At 35.4% G+C, this 21,673-nt stretch overlaps 3 protein-coding genes across 3 annotated transcripts; 2 read left to right on the forward strand and 1 right to left on the reverse strand.

Annotated features, from left to right (window-relative positions):
• Window positions 1-534: 534 nt before the first annotated feature.
• Window positions 535-1,481, reverse strand: LOC112930454 (olfactory receptor 5J3-like). Its single transcript, XM_026012777.2, is given in 2 exon segments — window positions 535-732; window positions 735-1,481. Coding segments are annotated over 2 exon segments (939 nt in total). The 5' UTR covers window positions 1,476-1,481.
• A 10,232-nt stretch (window positions 1,482-11,713) lies between these two features.
• OR8K5 (olfactory receptor family 8 subfamily K member 5) lies at window positions 11,714-12,658 on the forward strand. Its single transcript, XM_026012917.2, has one exon. It carries the CDS (start codon window positions 11,717-11,719, stop codon window positions 12,656-12,658), a length of 942 nt encoding a protein of 313 aa, XP_025868702.1. The 5' UTR covers window positions 11,714-11,716.
• Window positions 12,659-18,950: 6,292 nt separating this feature from the next.
• On the forward strand, window positions 18,951-19,910 carry OR8K1 (olfactory receptor family 8 subfamily K member 1). Its single transcript, XM_026012916.2, has one exon. It carries the CDS (start codon window positions 18,951-18,953, stop codon window positions 19,908-19,910), a length of 960 nt encoding a protein of 319 aa, XP_025868701.1.
• Window positions 19,911-21,673: the final 1,763 nt, after the last annotated feature.

Genomic DNA, 21,673 nt, shown 5'->3' on the forward strand with positions numbered 1-21,673 from the left:
ATCTTTTTTTCTCTTTACCACTTGCCAAATTCCAAGAATTTTTGAAGCTCTGTGCCAGATGTTGGATAAAGACCAAATATATATTTTTTATTACAAGTCACATATCACAATCACTCTTTAGATTAAAATATAAGCCAACAAAGGCAAGATTCAGCTATACAATTATATCTATATCCTGGGAATTTTGAGAAAAAATTATTTTTTAGTAACTACCCTATTTTTATGTTCTTAATTGCAAGTGTTATTATACAATTATTTTCTCTAAACCATGGAAAAATAGAAATATAATACTGTATTTTGCATTGATTCAATGATTTACATCCTAGAATAGAGGATCTATATGATAGGTTACTGTCTTTGTGATGCAACTATATGAATTAAATAGCTTGCCTTTTCCGCTTACCTCCATATATGACAAATAAGTGTGTAGAATGAAAAGATCTATACAATCTTTAAAAGCTTTAACATTCATGAAATTGACAGAAGTAAGAACTGACTGGCAGACACTGTTGTAGGGTTAGCAGGGACTTGAAATTAACAAGGGAAATGTGTCATTTCGATGGCCCTTTTCACAGCATCCTTTACCTCTTTGTTCCTCAGACTGTAAATAAGTGGGTTTAACATGGGAATCACTAGTGTATAGAACACAGACACCACCTTCTCCTGCTCCACAGAATACTGGGAACTTGGCTGTATGTAGCTAAAGCTTAAAGTACCATAGAATATGGTCACACAGCAGTCAGGTGGGAGGCACAGGTGGAGAAGGCTTTCTGTCTGCCTGCTGCTGAGCGGATCCTCAGAATAGCAACAGCAATAAACACGTAGGAAATGATCACAATCAAGAAGGTGGCCATGGCAATGACTCCAGAGAAAGTTAAGAGCAGCAATTCATTCATGGTAGTATCAGAGCATGACAGTTTTAACAGTGGGGGAACATCACAGAAGAAGTGGCTGACAACATTGGACCCACAGAAGGACAGTCTGCCTATACTTACTGTGTGTGTCAATGAGTTAATCATTCCACCTATGAATGACCCAATGACCAGCCCTACACATGTTCTCTTAGACATGGCTACACTGTAAAGCAAAGGGTTGACAATGGCCACATAACGGTCGTATGCCATCACTGACAACAAGAAGCCTTCTGTGGTGATAAACACCCCAAAAAACAAATGTTGCACACTGCAGGCAGAGAATGAGATGGTTTCTTTCACAACCAAGAAGCTGATCAGCATTTTCGGTGCAATAACAGATGAATAGCAGGCATCCACAAATGAAAGGCAGCTGAGGAAAAAGTACATGGGTGTGTGGAGCTTGGGAGTTATTTGGATTATGAAGATCATACCCAGATTCCCCAGCAAGGTAATGGCATAAATCACCAAGAACAACACAAAAAGTATAATTTTCAGGTCAGGGTGGTCTGTCAGTCCCAAAAGAATAAATTCAGTAACAGCTGTGAAATTCTCTTTGGCCATTTGGTAATTCCTTGTCTTGAAATCTGAGATGGAAAAATAAGGAGATTAGAAGGGACAGGACATTCTGGTATTTATTAAAGACAAATACAAACATATATAGAGTTGTGTCCTTGAATAAATCATTATTTTGCTGAACCTAAGTCACCTCATTTATTTATTTTTAAATATTTTATTTATTTGAGAGAGAGTGAGCATGAGCAGGGGCAAGGGTCAGAGGGAAAGGGACAAGCAGACTTCCCGCTAAGCAGGGAGCCTGATGTGGGGTTCTATCCCAGAACCCAGATATCATGACCTGAGCCCAAGGCAGATGCTTAACCAACTGAGTCACCCATGCACCTCAAAGTCTCCTCATTTATAATAGTAGAAGCTTGATTAGATTCTTGACTTTATTTCAGGGCTACATATGATTCTATCCCACAAGGAAATATGTGAAAAAGCACCGATGCTCTCAAAACTTTCAGTTGTCTTCATCATACCTCTATAAGAAGTTGATACCAGCATGAGGAACGATAATGGTAAGTGAAAGGAATTTGCAAAGTTCAATTTAAGCTCTGTTTTCAACTCTTCATTTTTAGATATAAAAGGAGTAAATTACAAGAAGTTCTAAAATCAGTTGTCCTGTTAACTATTTAGTTAACCCACACCAGCACTATGATATAACCAGAGAACTGGCAAAGATTATAAGGCAGGGGTTTACCTTCAAGATGATGCCATGCTCTTGACCTTCAAGATGATGCTCTTAAATTGCATCTCTGGATCTCCTAAATGGGATCTCTGGCCTATTCTGATGCCTCTTGATGAACAGCACAGAACACCCTTAGTGGAATCATCTTCTCTGAGATCCAGAGCACTGAAAACTACATCTTGCCTAAATAGAACAGTTAGAAGATTTCATAAGTTATCTAAGGCCCAAATGAATAAATTATGTTATTTCTGTTATTAACTTGTCATTATACAAATGCTTACCTACAGATAATGTGTGTAATATTCAATATACTTAATTACTTGCTATATACATGTATATATAAATATAGGTCTAATTTTATATAAGTTCTCGTACACAATATATAGAGAAAGGATAAATGTAAAATGTATGTAGCCATGATCATCTATCACTCTCTAGAGCACTTTTTTCATTTCCTCTATATAATGATAAATGTATATGAACATTATGGTTTTCTAAATCCAATTTCCATTAGTTTGGTTATACATACATTTTATTCAGCTTGTATTGTGTTTCTGTAAGAATTAATATATCTGTAATAGAATAGAACTCTCTCCCATATTCTACATTTAATAGTTAAGAGTGTGGGATGCCTGGTTGGCTCAGCGTTGAGTGTCTGCCTTCAGCCCAGGGCGTGATCCTGGTCCTGGGATCCAGTCCCACATCAGGCTCCTTGTGAGGAGCCTGCTTCTCTCTCAGCCTGTGTCTCTGCCTCTCTCTCTGTGTGTCTCACAAATAAATAAATAAAATCTTTAAAAAAAAGACTTAAGAGTGTATTTTTAGAAGTAAAATAATAAAATTTGGCTTATCTATATTCTATTGACTTATTTTAATTAATATATTTTAGGTAGTACAAAAGAGAAGTGGTTAACATTAACCCAATGATTTAAATATGTTGCTATCACATACTGACTTACTGACTTGGGCAAACTCATTTATCTTCTTTCAGACTGTATACAATTACACCTATATCACATGATTACTGAAAAAAATAAGAGATATTACAAGCAAAATGCTAAATATTTTAGGCGTATAAGTACTCAAATTATAGATAAGATAGTAAGATATAATAGAAAGATAGATGATAGAGATAGATGCATGGATAGGTAATAGGTGATAGATAAGTAAGTAGATAAGAGATATATTGATGGGCAATCGCCATGTGATATTTTTTAAAGGAAGATGTGGATGAATATAAATCATGAAAAAAAGTACTTTAGTCAACCAATTTACCTTTCCCCAATTTTAAATATCTTGCTTATTTTATTTAAAATGGTATTTAGGGATCCCTGGGTGGCACAGCGGTTTGGCGCCTGCCTTTGGCCCAGGTGCGATCCTGGAGACCCAGGATCGAATCCCACATCGGGCTCCTGGTGCATGGAGCCTGCTTCTCCCTCTGCCTATGTCTCTGCCTCTCTCTCTCTCTGTGACTATAGTAAAATAAAAAATAAATAAAAGTTAAAATGGTATTTAAATGTAAATGCAATTGAATGGTTTAACATTTCCTTTGATAAATTACTACCCCATAAATTTTCACAATTTCTCATATGCTAATTAGAAACTACCAAAACACTTACCAAATACATGCAAATAGTGTTAACCCCAGACTTTTCAAAACTGAATATAACATTTGTCCATCATATTCTGAACTATCTTATGCAGTGGCTATTCATGTGACTATTTGCATAGAAACGGAAATTGAACAAAATTTCAATTCTGTGATCTATTCCCCATTCAAATGCTCAATATCTCTATGTGACTAGTAATCATTATCCTGGACAGAACAAATTATAGAAATGTCCATCACTGCAGAAAGTTGTATTGGTTAGAGTTCTCATGTAACTATCCGACTCATCTTTTCAGAACACCAGTTGAAAAACATTTCCTCAAGGAAGGATTATGTATTGTACACAGGTTTTGTTGAAAACATAGAAAGGGCATTTCCAAATGGAATTTAGAAATTCAATTATATCATGTTTTCAGGGATGCCATCCTCTGCAAAATTTAAGGTGATATTAAAGTAGAATGGGATGATAGGATGTGGAGTTAGATGAAATGACGTCTAACATTTTTAACACTCATATGATTCTATTAGATTTAAGACAAATTTTCTGACTAATCAGCTCAATATGAGGAAATTTAAATAAAAAAGAAAAAAATTACAAAATAAATTCAACTTACCAAAAAAAAAAATATTTTAAACCTTTAGCTTTAAAACTTCATTCCTTTTCCCTGGCTTTCCACTCTTTCTTTAGTCAAAAACAATTTAAGTTAATGATTATATGATATACAGAGCTATTACATTAATAGTATGTATCTGAAGATAACCCCAAGTAAAGTAATCGAAATCAAATCTTATCTATTAATGAACAACAAACAAAATAACAAACTAATAAATAGTTTTAACATATTTCATTCTTTTCCTCTAAGAGGACAACTTTGGATACAAGTGTGAATATATGTATATATACACTTTACATGGGCCTCTAAGGAGCTCTAGTATTGCTTCCACATTATAGCTGATGAAACCTTAGGAAACACGGTTTCTCAAGGGACTTTACATTTTCCCATGATTCATATATCTCCCTAACGTGCATAATTAGCTAAAATGCTATATAGAACTTAAGGAAATATCAAACAAAAGATGAGGAGATTTTTGAAAATCAGTAAAATATAACAGGAACAATAATGAATATAAACTGTTCAACAGAAAAGTGAATTAACTAAATGATAAATAGATGTTTCTAGACTTGTTACAAACTTTATAAATACAAACTGTATTTAAGATGAGGAAACTGACAAATGTTACTACTTTAAAAGCAACACATACACACACCAAACAAGCAAATTCTGAAGGTGATGGAACACCTATCTCTATTTTCAGTCTAACATGCATAATGGGTTGGGAAAAATCTTGCTAGAAATCCAGTTTAGAGTTAGTGCTTATGATGTAGGGAGGATGTTGGTGATCAGAGCCAACAGTTAAGAAATAATTCTTAAGATGTTTTTGGTGCAAAGAGGTGGTTTTATTAAAACAGGACCCTTGGACAGGAAGAGCTGTACTGAGATCATGAGGATTGGCTGATTATATTTTCTAGTTGGGAGGGGGTTAAGGACCGGTGTTTTGGAAACAATGTTTTCAGGACCTTGAGAGGGCTAGCTATTGTTAGGAAAAGATCATTTATTATCGGTTAGTAAAAACTCAGTCCTGAGACCTTTCAGAGGTAGATCAGTTGGTTATATCCTTAGAAGATGATTGCTAACATATATCTTGGGGGAGTAGAGACAAAGGAAGTTTCCAGAGGAATCTTTTTATGTTAAAGTAGACTTATGGGATCATGGGGCATTGGGATAAGGTTAAACTAAGACTACCTTTTGCCCTTAGCAAAGTATTAACATCAAGGCAGCTGAGCTCCCAGAGGAAGGTTACTCTATTTGTTTCAAGAGTTTGTCAATGAACTATAGGTAGTAAGGAAATTTTGTTTCTTTTGCCTTTGCTTCCCACATCACTTATTTACTGTTGGATGATATATTCTAGGCATTACACTACACAGTAGAAATAAGGGGTTATAAAAAAATAATGGAATACTCATTTTTAGAAAGTTTGGAGAATAAATACCATCCCAAAGACACTTGCATCAGAATATATAGAAATCTGGAAAATCTGGGAAAAAAGTGGATAATGATCATGGAGGATAATGAGAAGGATGTTAAAAATCAGATTGATAAGGGATAATTGCTAGCATGTGTTCCCTGAGGGCTCTTGTCACTCTGTGTAACTGGAATCTTGGATTTTAATAACTCTGCTCCTGAAAACAACTGGCAAATAGGACAACACATATGTAACAAATATTTTCAGATATTTGACGAATGGCAGTTCAGGACTATGATCTGAGACAGAAAGGGCAAGTTTACTAATTTCTGACATGGGGCAGTGATTGGGGCACAGGGAGGACACATTAGTCAAGTTGAAGTGAAAGCACAAAATCAGATCAGGAAGGACTGAGGTGCCCAGAATGTGCAAGCTGAGTACTGAGGCTCAGTACTGAGTGCGAAGACCTAAGAAAAGTGATTAAGATGTTAGCATGGAATTTGAGACTTTGAATGACTTCTAAAGTATACATATTAAGGTAAGACTCCATAAGCCCAGATCAGGAGCAACTACCAGGGATCTGTATGATGAAAACTAGTGATTCACCCAGGGTGGGATACATTCAAATTCTGTCAAGCCTTAGTGAGGAAGCTGAATATCTCAGGCTTCCAGTGAAGACAGCAAAAGAGAGAACTTGCCCCAGAGGAAAGGATTCCCTATACTTCTAACAGAGCTCAATATTAAGTCTCAAAACAATTAAGTAGATTTGCAAGTAAATAAAAGTAAATAAACTCCCTGCCAAAATAAAACAACACTGTTTAAAGAAAGATTTAAAAATTTCCCACTCAACTGTAGAATGTTTGTAGTGTTTAGCATCCAAAGTTCTATTTCTCAGCAGGTTGAAGAAGTAGGAAAATGATATTCATAATCCCAGGAAAAAACAAATCATCAGTACCAGACCTAGGAATAACAGATATAGCAGAATTAGCAGAAAAGGACTTCAAAACAGTTGCAAATATTTGCAAGAATTTAAATGCAAATATGTACATTAAAAAGAGAAACAGGAATTATGATAGAGAGCCTGAATGAGTTTCTACGGGCAGGAGGTACTATTAGACATGAATATTTTGTGTTCACTTTTTTAACAGCAGACTAAACACTGCAGTAAAAGAACTAGTGAATTTGAAAACAGGACAATAGATTTTACTCTTAATGAGGTTGCACTAAACATCTAAGGTTGGTGGAAACATCCAAGGTTGATTGGATCTGAGCTCAAGAAACACTGTAGTTGAGCCAATCATTATAGTAACTCATTGCATTACAATAATTGTTACAGATTTGCCATATGAAAGGACAAGGCATGTCTATCAGTCATTTAAAGATGAGGGTTTTAATATCAAATCTTCTACTTGTCAACTGTGCGACTTTGAGCAAATCATCTAAGCTTGGTATCCTCTGAATACAAGAATAGTAATACTTAACTTACTGAAGTTAAATGATATATTTTAACCCAGTGGCCACTAATATATTTGTATGTGAATAATAAATTCAAAGAAAAATACTTTCTGATTATGATACTATTTTCAAATTTATCCATGATTTTTGGAACTATTCCAATTTTACTGGGATAAAGCCATGTCAAAGTATTTTCCATTGTTACTGTAATCATTGACTGTGCGAATGAGTGCATTTATATCACGTAAGTCTCTGTGGAACTGTACAGAGCATTTATGTTGTTTCGTTCCTTTCCTTAAATCGTCCCTTATGGTTTTTCACTAGGGAATATGTAGGATGTCCTGGATAATTAGTAGGAAACACAAAGCAATTTTTTTTACGGCTTTCTCAGGGAGCATCATAAGGAGAAGAGAAGCATAAATTCTCCCAACCCAAAGAAAAAATAAAAGTAATCTAGAAGAAGAAAACCCAATTGTTGAACAGTGAGTGGATAGGACTTGTTCATTTTGATTATCACCTGGGTGTTGGTAATTTCCCATGATTCCTGGCTTCTGACAATGGATGCTATTATGGTCTGTGACAGCTGATTCTTCTTACTACACCACAAAAATTCATTATATTTTTTTAATTGGAGTTTTCCTGAAATGGAATGGTCTTTTGGGGGCTCTAAATTCTATGAATTGGAACACCTGGGTGGCTCAGAGATTGAGCATCTGCCTTTGGCTCAGGTCATGATCCTGAGGTCCTGGGATAGAGTGCTGCATCAGGCTCCCCACAGGGAACCTGCTTCTCCCTCTGCCTATGTCTTTGCCTCTCTCTGTGTCTCTCATGAATAAATAAACAAAATGTTTTTTAAAAAATTATATGAATTGACTAGATGTCATAGATCCATTTGCTTTGTGAGAATCAACAGTGGAATTTGGATATTAGAAGTGAGGAGGACGTTATCTGAAAAAAAGCATCACTGGTCTCATCAATTAGAAACTATTAAGGTTAGGATTTCTAAGTAAAATACAGAATGCCAAGTTACAAATGACTTTCAGATAAACAACAAATAATTTTTAGTATATGTCTTATGTGATGTTTAATAATACTGTTTCAGATAAATATATCCAGTGAAATATTTGAAAAAGAATATTTTAAGATATATATTTCCCATGCAGTATTTTATAAACTACATATAATTTTAATATAAGGACTCACAGTCATGAGCTTGTAGATATTTTAAGTTGTTCATTTGTTTTCTCAACTAGATGCTTACTACTCGTTCATTTGTGCAGAATGGGCTTACAAACTGATTGAGTACCCTGGCAAAATATAGAATGACTTCTAAGAGTTATGGAGAAAGCTCAGAACCTCATATAACTCCTTACTAATATTACATGTCTAAAGATTGAAAAGTCATCCCTTTGCATACATTTTATATACTGCCTTCTCTAATGGAAGTATTTAAAACATTTACATCATGATGTTCAAAACTCGTCAGAAATCCATTTCAAAATAAGAAGAATGGACAGGGTATTCATATCTATTTAAAATCTTGATAGTAATTCTTTTGATAAATACTCAGAAGTAGGGTTCCTAGATCACATGGGGAATTACTAATCAACAGGTATAAAGTTCCAGTTAACACAAGATGAATAAGATGTAGAGATGTGTTATACAACATTGTGCCTATAGTTAGCAATACTCTACTGTACATTTAAACACCTTTTAATGAGGTAGATCTCTTGTGAAATATTCTTACCATAATAAAATAAAAATCAATATGAAAAAAAGAATAGGCAGGGTAAAAGAATCCAGAAGTCTTCAGAGGGAGGTAATAACTGATACCGAAAAGGGAAATGAAATCAACAAACACTAGAATAATTATTAGCAATACATTAAAGACTTCAAAGTGTTAGGACTAGTACTGGGATTCTGAATCCCTTTGTTAGCTCAGTGCATTTTTCATTCTGCAGGAATATCCATCCTAGCATCTCCTGCAACACTTGGTGCTTATTTGCAACACTTGGTGCTAATTTACGAAATGCCCTGAAAGGAGGGTGGGACCCAATGGAAAAACAGCAGACAGTATCTGTCAAAATGGGGTAGAAGTGGCTCACCAATCTCCAGTATTCCCTCACTCCTTCATCCCCATTCCTGGGATCAAATTGGATCACTTGACACTAAAAACTAGCAGATTCTGAGAGTTCTGACAACTGCCACCAAGTAGCTTCAGGCTCTAGCTGACCTTGTGGTAGGCTCCCGGGAGTTCCCTTTGATTGGCAGAACTGTGTACATTGACTCATTCGGACTGACCGTTGTGCAGGCTAAAGCTAGACATCTTGTTACATTATAGTAATTCTATTCTTTTTATCTGTTCAACTCCAATTATTTCTCTAGTGGAAAGTCATGCTTACAGAGTTCCATGTGTTCACTGAGAAACTGAGTGTGAAAGGAAGGAATCCAGGTGGGTTAAGCTAAAGCAGTTTCACTGTCTTCAATCACTTTGTTTTATTGACTTCCTGAGTAAATTTTATGAAATGATAAAGGAAAGACTTATCACTGAAAGTTTTGCAAATCACAGTGCTATACTCACACTGTACCATTTTACAGTTCAAGAAATAAGCTAATATAATAAGTGCTCAAATAAATATGTTAAATGCTTCATCATATCCACAGTGGAAGGATTAATCTATGCATATAAATAATCATAGTAGAGGAAATATAGTATATAAAATTCAATATTCAAAATTCCTGAATGTTGATATAAACTGTATATTTTAACAGGAAGGGATCCCAGTCTGTTTGTTTGTTTTTTTTTAAGGTTTATTTATTGGAGTGCCTGGGTGGCTCAGGCAGTTAAATGTTTGCCTTTGGCTCAGGTCATGATCCCAATCATGATCCCAGGGTCCTGGGATAGAGCCCCACCTCCTGGCTCCCTGCTCAGAGAGGAGCATGCTTCTCTCTCTTCTTCTGCCCCTTGCCCCACTCATGCACATATGTGTGTTCACTCTATCTCAGTCAAATAAATAGATAAAATAATTAAAAAAAAAACTCATTTGGGATGCCTGGGTGGCTCAGCAGTTGAGTGCCTGCCTTCAGCTCAGGGTGTGATCCCAGAGTTGTGGGATGGAGTCCCACATCGGGTCCCTGCATGGAGCCTGCTTCTCCTTCTGCCTATGTCTCTGCCTCTCTGTGTCTCTCATGAATAAACAAACAAATAAATCTTTAAAAAATAAAAAAGAATAAAATTAAAAAGACTTATTTATTTTATTTGACGAGGGGGGATGAGCAGAGGAAGAAGGAGAGAGAGTCTTAAGCAGACCCCTGCTGAGCCCAGAGCCTGACACTGGGCCAGATTTCATGACCCCGAGATGACAACCTAAACCAAAACTGAGAGTCAGATGCTTAGTCAAATTCACCACTGGGCACCCCAGGAATGGATCCAAATCTTGTGCATTTTGAAGCTTATAGTAATTTGAGAGTTTTATTTTTTTAAAAAAGAGGAAATAAAAATGATACATGTAAGTTGTAATATAAATGTAAATATTTACTTAGAGTGGAAAAGTAATCTTAAAAGTTTAGTTGTAAACAAATTAATAGTCAAAAACATCATAAAAATCTATCAATATGCTTTTATTAATGAAATTCTATATATATCTCAGTCTTTTGGGTGGTAGAGGTGTTCTTAGAAGCTGTTCTTACACCAGAATGGATAACACTATTCTGTGATAAATATCGTTGATTTTTGAAACATATAGATATATTCACTAACCATCAAATAAAGTATTATTTACTCAATCTCCCCATAAATGGATCCCACAAATTCCTGCAGACATGCCAAAGCAACTTGATATTAGCTGAAGTATGATGTAGCTGAGGTTGGAATGGAGAGAGAAAGTGGGCTTAATTGACCAAGGCAAAAATATTTTACATTTTTAACTTTTATAAAGGTATATCACTTTATTAGTCATTGTTAAGTCCCCACCCAGGGGAAAATGCTAATGAGGAAACTTAAATCTCAAACTTCATTAGCTCCATATTACTTCTGCTTCTTTCTTTAAGAATATCAAAATGTCACTGGAATTCTCATACAAAATTGGAAGTGTACTAAAGAAAAATTGTGATATAATTGCATAGATGAAATAGTCAAATAAATCTATATCAATGTTATTTTAAAATTGGTGGGTCTAAAAATATAAATAAATAAATAAATAAATAAATAAATAAAATCGGTGGGTATGCTGACTCTATTTAGAGTTTAATCATCCATATCAGTGCATGGGTTTCATATGGATCCTTCCTGCTGAGAAGTAAAAGATTCTATCATTTATTTTAGTTCAAAATCAGATGTGGGATTTATTTTTCTATCCCTATTACAAAGATAAATCTACATTCTGTCTACAAATATTATAATTTGTTTAAATGATACTACATGAAAGCTGATAGCAACCTGTTTCTTCCCAGAATAGCTAACTGGACTCAATGGGTCAACAGAACCTAACGTCAGTGACTGAGTTCATTCTGATGGGAGTCACACGGCAGCCTGGGCTTCAACTTCCCCTTTTTGGGGTCTTCCTCATCATCTACATGATCACAGTGGTGGGAAATTTGGGCATGATCACCTTGATCCAGGTGGACTCCCGCCTCCATACACCTATGTATTTTTTTATCAAACACCTGGCTTTCATTGACCTTGGTAATTCTACTGTCATCTGTCCCAAGATGCTGGTAAATTTTGTTGTGGACCAAAATATAATTTCTTATTATGCATGTGCCACACAGTTGGCTTTCTTCCTTATGTTCATTATCAGTGAATTTTTCATCTTGTCAGCTATGGCCTATGACCGCTATTTGGCCATCTGTAACCCTTTGCTCTACAACGTTATTATGTCCCAGAGACTTTGCCACATGCTGGTGGGCATTCCATACCTCTACAGTACCTTTCAGGCTCTAATGTTCACTATTAAGATTTTCACACTGACCTTCTGTGGATCTAATGTTATCAATCATTTCTATTGTGATGATGTTCCCTTGTTACTTATACTCTGCTCAAATGCACAAGAAATAGGATTGTTGATCATACTATTTTCAGCATTGAATTTGATCTCTTCCCTGCTGGTAGTCCTAGTGTCCTACATACTAATTCTGACATGCATATTTCAAATCCATTCTACAGAGAGCAGGAAAAAAGCTTTCTCCACATGTGGTTCTCATCTGACAGTGGTAGTTGTATTCTATGGGTCTCTGCTATTTATGTACATGCAACCCAAATCTGCCCATTCTTTTGAAACTGACAAAATGGCCTCCGTATTTTACACTTTAGTGATCCCCATGCTTAACCCCTTAATCTATAGCCTAAGGAACAAAGAGGTAAAAAATGCTTCCCGCAGGTTCTTTAATAATCAATGCAAACTTTGTATCTAATATTCTATGGAATATTGTTCTAATAAACTATGATAAAGGCAAATGTCACTTAATAATCTATCTAATCAATATAATTACACACTTTGTGGCTCCAGAACAAAGACAATGTGCAAATTGTTTCTCTTAGATTTAGCCAATATATTTACATATATTTAGTTTGGATCTTAATTAAATGAACTTACCCAAAACATTCCTTGCCTTTGGTTCAAAGTTTCTTTTAGTTATCCCACTGGACCTCACATTTGTCCCACTGAAAATCTTTATTAAATACAGCATCAGTAAACCAAGTATGTATTTGTTTCTGTCAGCTTTGTTGTTGTTGTTGTTGTTGTTGTATTTATTTTTATTTTTTGGTTGGGGAGATGTAGGTATCTTCTGAATCTTGTTTTCACCGCATTTTCTGAACCCACAACAAGGTATAAACAAAGTGAGTCTCCTGCAGATAATGTATAGTGGTATCATAATATTTTAATCTATTCTGTCAATCCCTACCTTTGGATAATTTAACTTATTTACATTTAAAGTAATTACATTACAAGGTCTTCTTGAGTCTGTGGCTCAACACTAACTTGGGCATGCCTACAGTGAAAAACCACAAGGTGGTTAAAAGAAGAAGCATGGAATTGTAAACTGAACAATTCCAGAGTTCACACAGGGCATGAAGACATGAGAAAACTAGAGTGTAGAGCCCATGTTTAACACGCAAGCATCCAATAGAAGTCTCAGAGGCAAAAGCTGCTTTAGATTCCTATTCACATAGTTTGAAAATAAGTCTCAAAAAAGTCAGGTAATCTTGTTTACAACATTATTAACATTGTTTAACATGGTTAATAACTTAATAATATCTTAGGAAGACAAAAAAATTATATTACTCATTAATATAAAATTCACAATATTCAGTATTCAATCACAAATACTGCACATATATGAAGGCAGAAACAAATGACCCCACCAGGAGATGATTTAAATAGGTCCTGAAATGACAGTGATGATAGAATTATTAGGCAAGGATTTAAAACATATTATAAATATGTCCAATATACTGAAAGATTGAATAAAAGCACTCACATTTTGAGGACACAAATAAAAAATGTTTAAATGACCAAATGGAACTTCTATAAATAAAAATATAATATTAGATGCAAACAAATATATATTGGATGAGAGTAACAGGAGCTGAAAAAAAAATGACAACTACACTTTTTTTTACTTTATTTTTTTAATAAATTTTTTAAAATTTTTATTTATTTATGATAGTCACAGATAGAGAGAGAGAGAGGCAGAGACACAGGCAGAGGGAGAAGCAGGCTCCATGCACCGGGAGCCGGATGTGGGATTCAATCCTGGGTCTCCAGGATCGTGCCCTGGGCCAAAGGCAGGCACCAAACTGCTGCACCACCAAGGGATCCCTTTTTTTTACTTTAATAATATATTTTATTTAACCCTATATATCCAAAATACAATTTCAATATATAATTGAATGGAAAATGTTCACAAAATAGTTTCCATTTTCTTTCTTTTTGTGCTAAGTTTTCAAAATTGAATACTTTACACTTAGAAAACATTCCAGTTTTCACAGGAACATTTAGTTTTCAGGGGAAATCCTTAATCTGTATTTTGATCTTATAAAATTTATAGTTGAGGAGCACCTGGGTGGCTCAGTTTGTTAAGTGTCCAATTCTTGATTTTGGCTCAGGTTGTGATCTCAGGATCATGAGTTCAAACCCCACTTTGGGCTCTGCACTCAGCAGAGAGTCTGCTCGAGATTCTCTCTCTCTCCCTCCCCTCTGCACCTCCCCCACTCACATGCCTGCTCTTTCTCTCCCAAATAAATAAATAAATCTTTAAAAATAAATAAATAACAAAATTTATAGTTGAAAAGGAGATTCACATACCTAAGATGCTTTGAACATACTAAAATTTTTCTCAATTACTGAGGAAATTATTACTTTTTAAGTTTAAAGTAATTAAAAGAAAATAATATATCAGGTCCTCAGAAGCACTAGTTACATATGGCTAATAGCTACTATACTGAAAAGAGCCTCTTTCTAGATTAGCATTCTGTGAGTGGAAATTCTATATGTATGAAAATGAAGAGAATGAATACAAACATTTCAGGTGAACCTACCTAGTAAGAGTGGAATTAAATGATTTATTGAGAATGACAGATCACAATTAGGGTAATGGGAGCACAGGAGGGTCAGTGCCAGTCCAGCCTCCAACTCTAGTAGGAGCCTGATGGGTTTACCCTCATATCAAGGGACAGGGAGCTCCCTCACTCCAACATGGTATCTCAGCATTACATGGACTACAGTTGAAGAGTATGATGACTGGCTCCACTTGTCCCATTGATTGTGTCTTCTCTTAATTCTGTCATCCTATCTTCTATTCCCAGTTCCCCCAACAAATATGAGTGTAGAGAGCAAAATGGACTCTTTCATGTCAAGCAGGGGCCTTTGTCAAGCAAGGGCCTGTGTCAAGCAATGATGCAAGCAGTTAAGGTACTGCACCTAGGAGATATCACCAGGACCAGCATCAGCTGACACCCCAGTGGTTAAGTGACAACTGCACTTAAATAATTCACAATAGAGGCTATCCCAATGAAGCCATAGAGAAAACAAAAGTTGGATAAATACTATGAAAATAGTCAAAGTGATCTGTAGAACAGTAACAAGCTGCACACTATATATTTAAATGTAGGTCCAAGTAGGAAAAAAAAAAAAGAGTATGTGAAGCAGAAACCCCACTACAAGAAATGTTGGCTGCAATTTTTTTCCAAATTAATTTAAAAACAACAATGATATGTATATGTTTATGTATAAGTATATATTTATATACATATATATGTACGTATACACACACATATATGATTTAAAAAGCTAAAATTATTCTAAGCAGGGTAAACAGGAAATTATACCAACATCACATTCAAATTTGACAGAGAAATCCTTAAACCAATGATAGAGAAATCCTTGATAAACCAATGATAGAGAAATCTTTAAAAAGAGATAGAGGGGGGATCCCTGGGTGGCAGAGCGGTTTGGCGCCTGCCTTTGGCCCAGGGCGCGATCCTGGAGACCTGGGATTGAATCCCACGTCGGGCTCCCGGTGCATGGAGCCTGCTTCTCCCTCTGCCTGTGTCTCTGCCTCTCTCTCTCTCTGTGTAGAGATAATTTTAATCATAATTAAAAATAAATAAATAAAAAGAGATAGAGATTGTCAGCCCCGGCAGCTCAGAGGTTTAGCTCTGCCTTCGGCCCAGGGCGTGATCCTGGGGTCCTGTGATTGAGTCCTGGGCGGGCTTCCTGCATGGAGCCTGCTTCTCCCTCGGCCTGTGTTTCTGCCTCTCTCTCTGTCTCTCTCTCTCTTTCTGTCTCTCATGAATTAATTAATGGATAAAATCTTTTTAAAAAAGAGAGAGATGAAAGATATTTTGTGAACAGATAAAGAAAAGATTTACCACTGGGATCCCTGGGTGGCGCAGCGGTTTGGCGCCTGCCTTTGGCCCAGGGCGCGATCCTGGAGAACCGGGATCGAATCCCACGTCGGGCTCCCGGTGCATGGAGCCTGCTTCTCTCCCTCTGCCTATTTCTCTGCCTCTCTCTCTCTCTGTGACTATAATAAAAAAAAAAAAAAAGAAAAGATTTACCACTGATATACTGGCAGCAACAATACAAATCATAAAACATTGTCTTATATCAATTTATTGTCCAATAAAAGTATCTTTGGATAATGGATGCTGTATAACCAAAATTGCATTATCTTTTTCTAGAAAGTCATTCTTTCATTTACTCATGGATTTTGTGTGTATGTGTGTATGTGTGTGTTTGTGTATGTGAGAGAAATATACCCAATATGTGCATGATATTGTATAACTAAGATGCTAACCGAAGCATATTTATGATTTCCAGGTTCTAGTGATACTGTACAATTTATTTATTCAGTTAGACACAGGCACAAAATACTTTTTAATTTTTCTCAATGAGACCTTCTAAGAATTAACAGACTCATGATACTCTTCCTCAAGTAATTATATGCATTTTTTTTTATTCTGGGGTCAGATTAAAATTTTAACAAAATGAGTCTCAAGGGGGTAGGAAAGTGTTTAAATACATCCTGCAGCAACCAGTGAGGATTAAAACAAAAGTCATAGTAGATTCTCTAGTAAGGTAAGTAGAAAACACTGGCCTTTGAAAATGTCAGTATATAGCTTAAGCTGGTTATCGTCAAAGTCTCGATGGGCACTATGCTCTGCAAAACTTTCTTCCTTTGCAATAGACTTTTCTGTCAGTAATAGGATTCATGTATAGGAGAGACCTGTTCTGTACTCTCTGGTACTCTGAGCTGTGTTTCTTAGACCACCTTTGTTTTCATATAACTTACTGCCTCTGTTCTCTATTTTAACAGGAATCTTTGTGTATCCTTATTTACCTTATTTTTTTCTTGTTCCACTCTTCATTTCCTATTGACTCAGGGTGACCTTAATAGAGAGAAAGACTGTTATTATCTATATGAGAATATATTCTGAAGACAGAATAACTTTTTTGAATTTTGACTCCACTACTTACTGAGTAACCTTGGTTAAGTCATTTTTTCTTTTTTTACTTTCATACTCTATACTTCCTAGAGGTATTGTGTGCATCATATGAGTTAATATATGTAAATTGCTCAGATAAGTGTCCAGCACATAGTGAATTCTCTATCAACGCTTCATATTTATCCAAATTCTTCTTCTCACTAGGCCTCTTTAGATTAATTTCCATGGAGAATTAATAAAAAATTGGAATGGCCAAATCCTTTTAGTACAAGAGCAATGTATGTTTGGAAGATCATTAGAAAAATTGATTCAGGGGCATCTGAGTGGCTCAGTTGGTTAACTGTCTGCCTTTGGCTCAGGTCATGATCTTAGGGGTCCTAGGACTGAGCCCTGTATTGGGCTTCCTGCTGAGCAGGAAACCTGCATCTCCCTCTCCTGCTGCTCCTGCTCTCTGTCACTATCTCTGTCTCTGTCTCTCTCAAATAAATTAATAAAATCTTTAAAAAGAAAATAAAATGTGATTCAATAGGCAAAAATACCAATATGGCAAATGTGTACAAAATATTAATAACAAATTTCTAAGATTAACAAATCACACCACTAGTTTTTTTACTGGGTAAATGAACTAAGCAACATTACGGTGAGAATATTGAAGTATATATTTAAAGTCAGAGTTTTCCTGAATACCACCTTGTGCATTACTCCACCAACCATTAGAAAGTTTTTTTTTTATATCTTCCCACATTAAACAGGTATGATCATTGTCAATAAGGTAAGGTTTATGGTTTCAGTGTAGAAATTTGTTCTCTTTGCTTCAAAATTTTAAAAAGCTGACCTATAATACATCTTTTGTTATACTTAAAACATCTCTGGGTCCAAAAATCAGGTCACTGTATCAAAACAATCACTTAAAAGTATTTTTCCACTTTGAAGAATACTTGAGCAAAGTTTCCATCACTGCATGCTGTGTGTAGGTCTCATTCTATCACAGGGGTGTCATCAGCTAGGAATGTTAGTGGGCCCATGCTACTCTTGGTCTCAGAGGGCTTGGAGGACCTGGATTTCTGCCTTTATTGGGGTCAAGGGTGAAAGGTCTAGAGTTTCGTGAGTTTGCTCTTTATTGGTGCATTTTAAACATAGGAGCAGGAATTAAAGCTTGGGAAGAGAAATGCAGGGTCTCTTCAAAAGTCGGCCCTCTAGGTCACCCAGGGCTTTCCAAAATATACAGAGACCTCATGGGCAGGGTGGCCTGACTCTTTACCTAATTGTGTAGCTAGCAATATGCTTATTTGAGATGGATGTTTTAGAAATTGATGCATTGGCAATGAAAAGCTTAATCTCAGGGATTTATATTACAATCAAAAAAGCTGATTGTCAGGCATTTACACTGCAGTGTGAGTGTAGATATTTGTAGTTTGAGCCTAATGGTACGAGGAGTCTCCATTTACATTTTATGATAAAGTATATCTGTATCTGGGTGCCAGGGTGGCTCAGTCAGCTAAGTGTTTGATGCTTAATTTTGGCTCAAATCATGATCTCAGGGTCCTGGGATTGAGCCCAGCATGGGGATCCACATTCAGTGCACAAAGTCTGCTTTAGATTCTCTCTCTCTCTCTCTCCTCCCTTAAAAATAAATAAATAAATAAATTCTAAAAAAAAGCATATTTGTATTTCATGCATAATATTTTAAATTCTCTTAGAAGGTAGCATCCCCAATATAATATAGTGCTTTTATACCTTATACAGCTTACCAAGATGAACCATATGGATAAACAGAATTATACTGCAGTGAGTGAGGTGACTGAATTTATTCTCATGGGAATCACCAAAAACCCTCGTCTTCAAGCACCCCTCTTTGGAATCTTCTTCATCATATACTTGGTCACGGTGACAGGCAATCTGGGCATAATTATCTTGACCCATTTGGACTCCAGGCTACATACTCCGATGTACTTTTTCCTTAAACATTTGTCAATTACTGATCTTGGTTACTCCACTGTCATTGGCCCAAAAATGATGGTAAATTTTGTGGTGCACAAAAATACAATCTCCTACCATTGGTGTGCCACCCAGCTGGCAGTCTTTGAGATTTTCATCATCACTGAACTGTTTATTCTTTCAGCAATGGCCTATGATCGCTATGTAGCCATCTGCAAACCTCTCTTGTATGTGGTCATCATGGCAGAGAAGGTACGTTGGGCGCTGGTCCTTGTTCCCTATCTCTACAGCGTATTTGTGTCTCTTTTTCTCACAATTAAGTTATTTAAACTGTCCTTCTGTGGATCTAACATTATCAGTTATTTTTACTGTGACTGCCTTCCTCTCATATCCCTGCTCTGTTCTGACACACATGAGTTAGAATTGATCATTTTAATTTTTTCAGGCTGTAATTTGCTCTCTTCTCTCTTGATTGTTCTTGTATCCTATATGTTTATTCTTGTGGCCATTCTCAGAATGAACTCAACTGAAGGGAGATACAAAGCCTTCTCCACCTGTAGCTCCCATCTGACAGTGGTGACTGTGTTCTATGGGACATTACTCTTTATTTACCTGCAACCCAAATCCAACCATACTTTTGATATTGATAAAATGGCTTCTGTGTTTTATACTCTGGTGATCCCTATGCTGAATCCATTGATCTACAGCTTAAGGAACAAAGAAGTAAAAGGTGCTCTGAAGAGAACTTTAACCAATGGGTGCAAAATCCCCACTTAGTCTCTAACTTTTCAGTTGCAAAGGTCCAAAAATATTTCTTTAATACTCCATTAGTCCAACTATAGCATCAAAAGGTAGCAATGTTTTACCTGAGTGTTTCCTTCGTTTTCTGGATAAAATAGTTCCTCTTATATCTCCCTGTACTCTTCTCCACGTCAGTTGAATAAATGAATAAATATTGTAGACAGATAGTTTAACTCTCAAGTGATATTAAAGGTCATATTGGAGCCTATAAGCAAATCATATTGAATTTGGGCTTGTAGAGGTTAAAAAGAAAAAAACCTTAGTCAAAATTGAATAGAATTAATTAGAATAATGTATATTTTATAGTAGTCACTTCATATTAACAATAAATAAGATTGTATCATGGAGAATGTGTAGGCTAGCCAGGAGGCAAGTAAGTAAGTAAATGTGTGATTATAACAGAACTTGAACAAATTGTTTCAAGAATCTAGGCTAAATGGGAAATAAAGTATATTACCTCAGAATGAAATGTTCAATTGGATTGAGTTTATATTTTCTACCTCAAGGATACAGTGGTCATTTGGGAAGATTTTTTCATTAGGAGTATGAGAAAAATATTGACTGATTATGCATCCCTCTGGAGAGATCCTCAAACTATATAGCTAACTTTGATTTATGACAGCCTGATGATAAGCTGATTTAGGATTGCCAAACTCAAGATAAAGGAATTATTGGTCATCTATCAAAATGACATCAACATTTTGAAAAATCTATAGCAGTTAGCAGAGATTAAAGATAAATGAGACATTAATGTCTATTTCTTCTCCTCCATCAGACTGTATATACAGTGACAATATTTTGCATGGACTATTGCTAACACAAGGCTTCATTCACATTGTGCACTCACTCAGCAAATGAATGGATTCTCAATATCTTAGTCTCCTCCTTGTTGTTTAATGGGCATTTTTTAAATTTTAAAAATATATACACTACCTCAATAGTGTATGTTTCAATTTCCTTAGAAATTCAAAGTTGAAAATGGGGAATTAAGTCAAATATAAACTGTGGCCTCCATGTCCCAAATTCATGTATATTATTTATTTTTTCCCTTCTTGTATTGTAGTATATTAACAGAGTTGATCTTAACTGTTCTCACCGCAAATAGAAAAATTAACTATGTAAAGTGATAGATATGTTAATTACCCTGATTGTGGTAATCATTTCATAATGATAATTTTGTAACATACACATATATCATTGTTGTACCCTTTAATTATATCCATTTTTATTTAGCAATTGTAACCTCAATAAAGCTTTTTTTTATTTTTAAAAGTCAAAATTAAACATGACTACAATAAAAGATAAATGAAACATAATAAAAGAAATAGAAAGTTGTATTCTCTGATCATATCAATTTTGTTTACCATGTTGGTTTTGGATCCTGTCTTAAGCATATGTTATTATGAATAAATTTTATTTTCTAGAATAACCTCTTATATTATACTACACAGTCCTTTTTAGTCATATATGTTTTTCTTTCCCAAATTCTATTATTTCCGTTGCTATCCACAAACCAAAAGTAAAGTCAAATAATATTAATAGCATTCTTCTATATCATCCATTATAAAAGGGCTTTACAGAAATAATAATGCACCATACCCCTGCAACTTATTTTTCTTACTTGAGAATTTATCATTAGCATCATTGTTGGTCAATAAACATTAGATATCATTTTTAACATAAGCCTACAAATATGTGGTATCCATCAATCACTATGTTTGCCATCCCTTGATAGATAG

The sequence above is a fragment of the Vulpes vulpes genome, chromosome 5 (assembly GCF_048418805.1).
Source record: "Vulpes vulpes isolate BD-2025 chromosome 5, VulVul3, whole genome shotgun sequence".
Lineage (NCBI taxonomy): Eukaryota > Metazoa > Chordata > Mammalia > Carnivora > Canidae > Vulpes > Vulpes vulpes.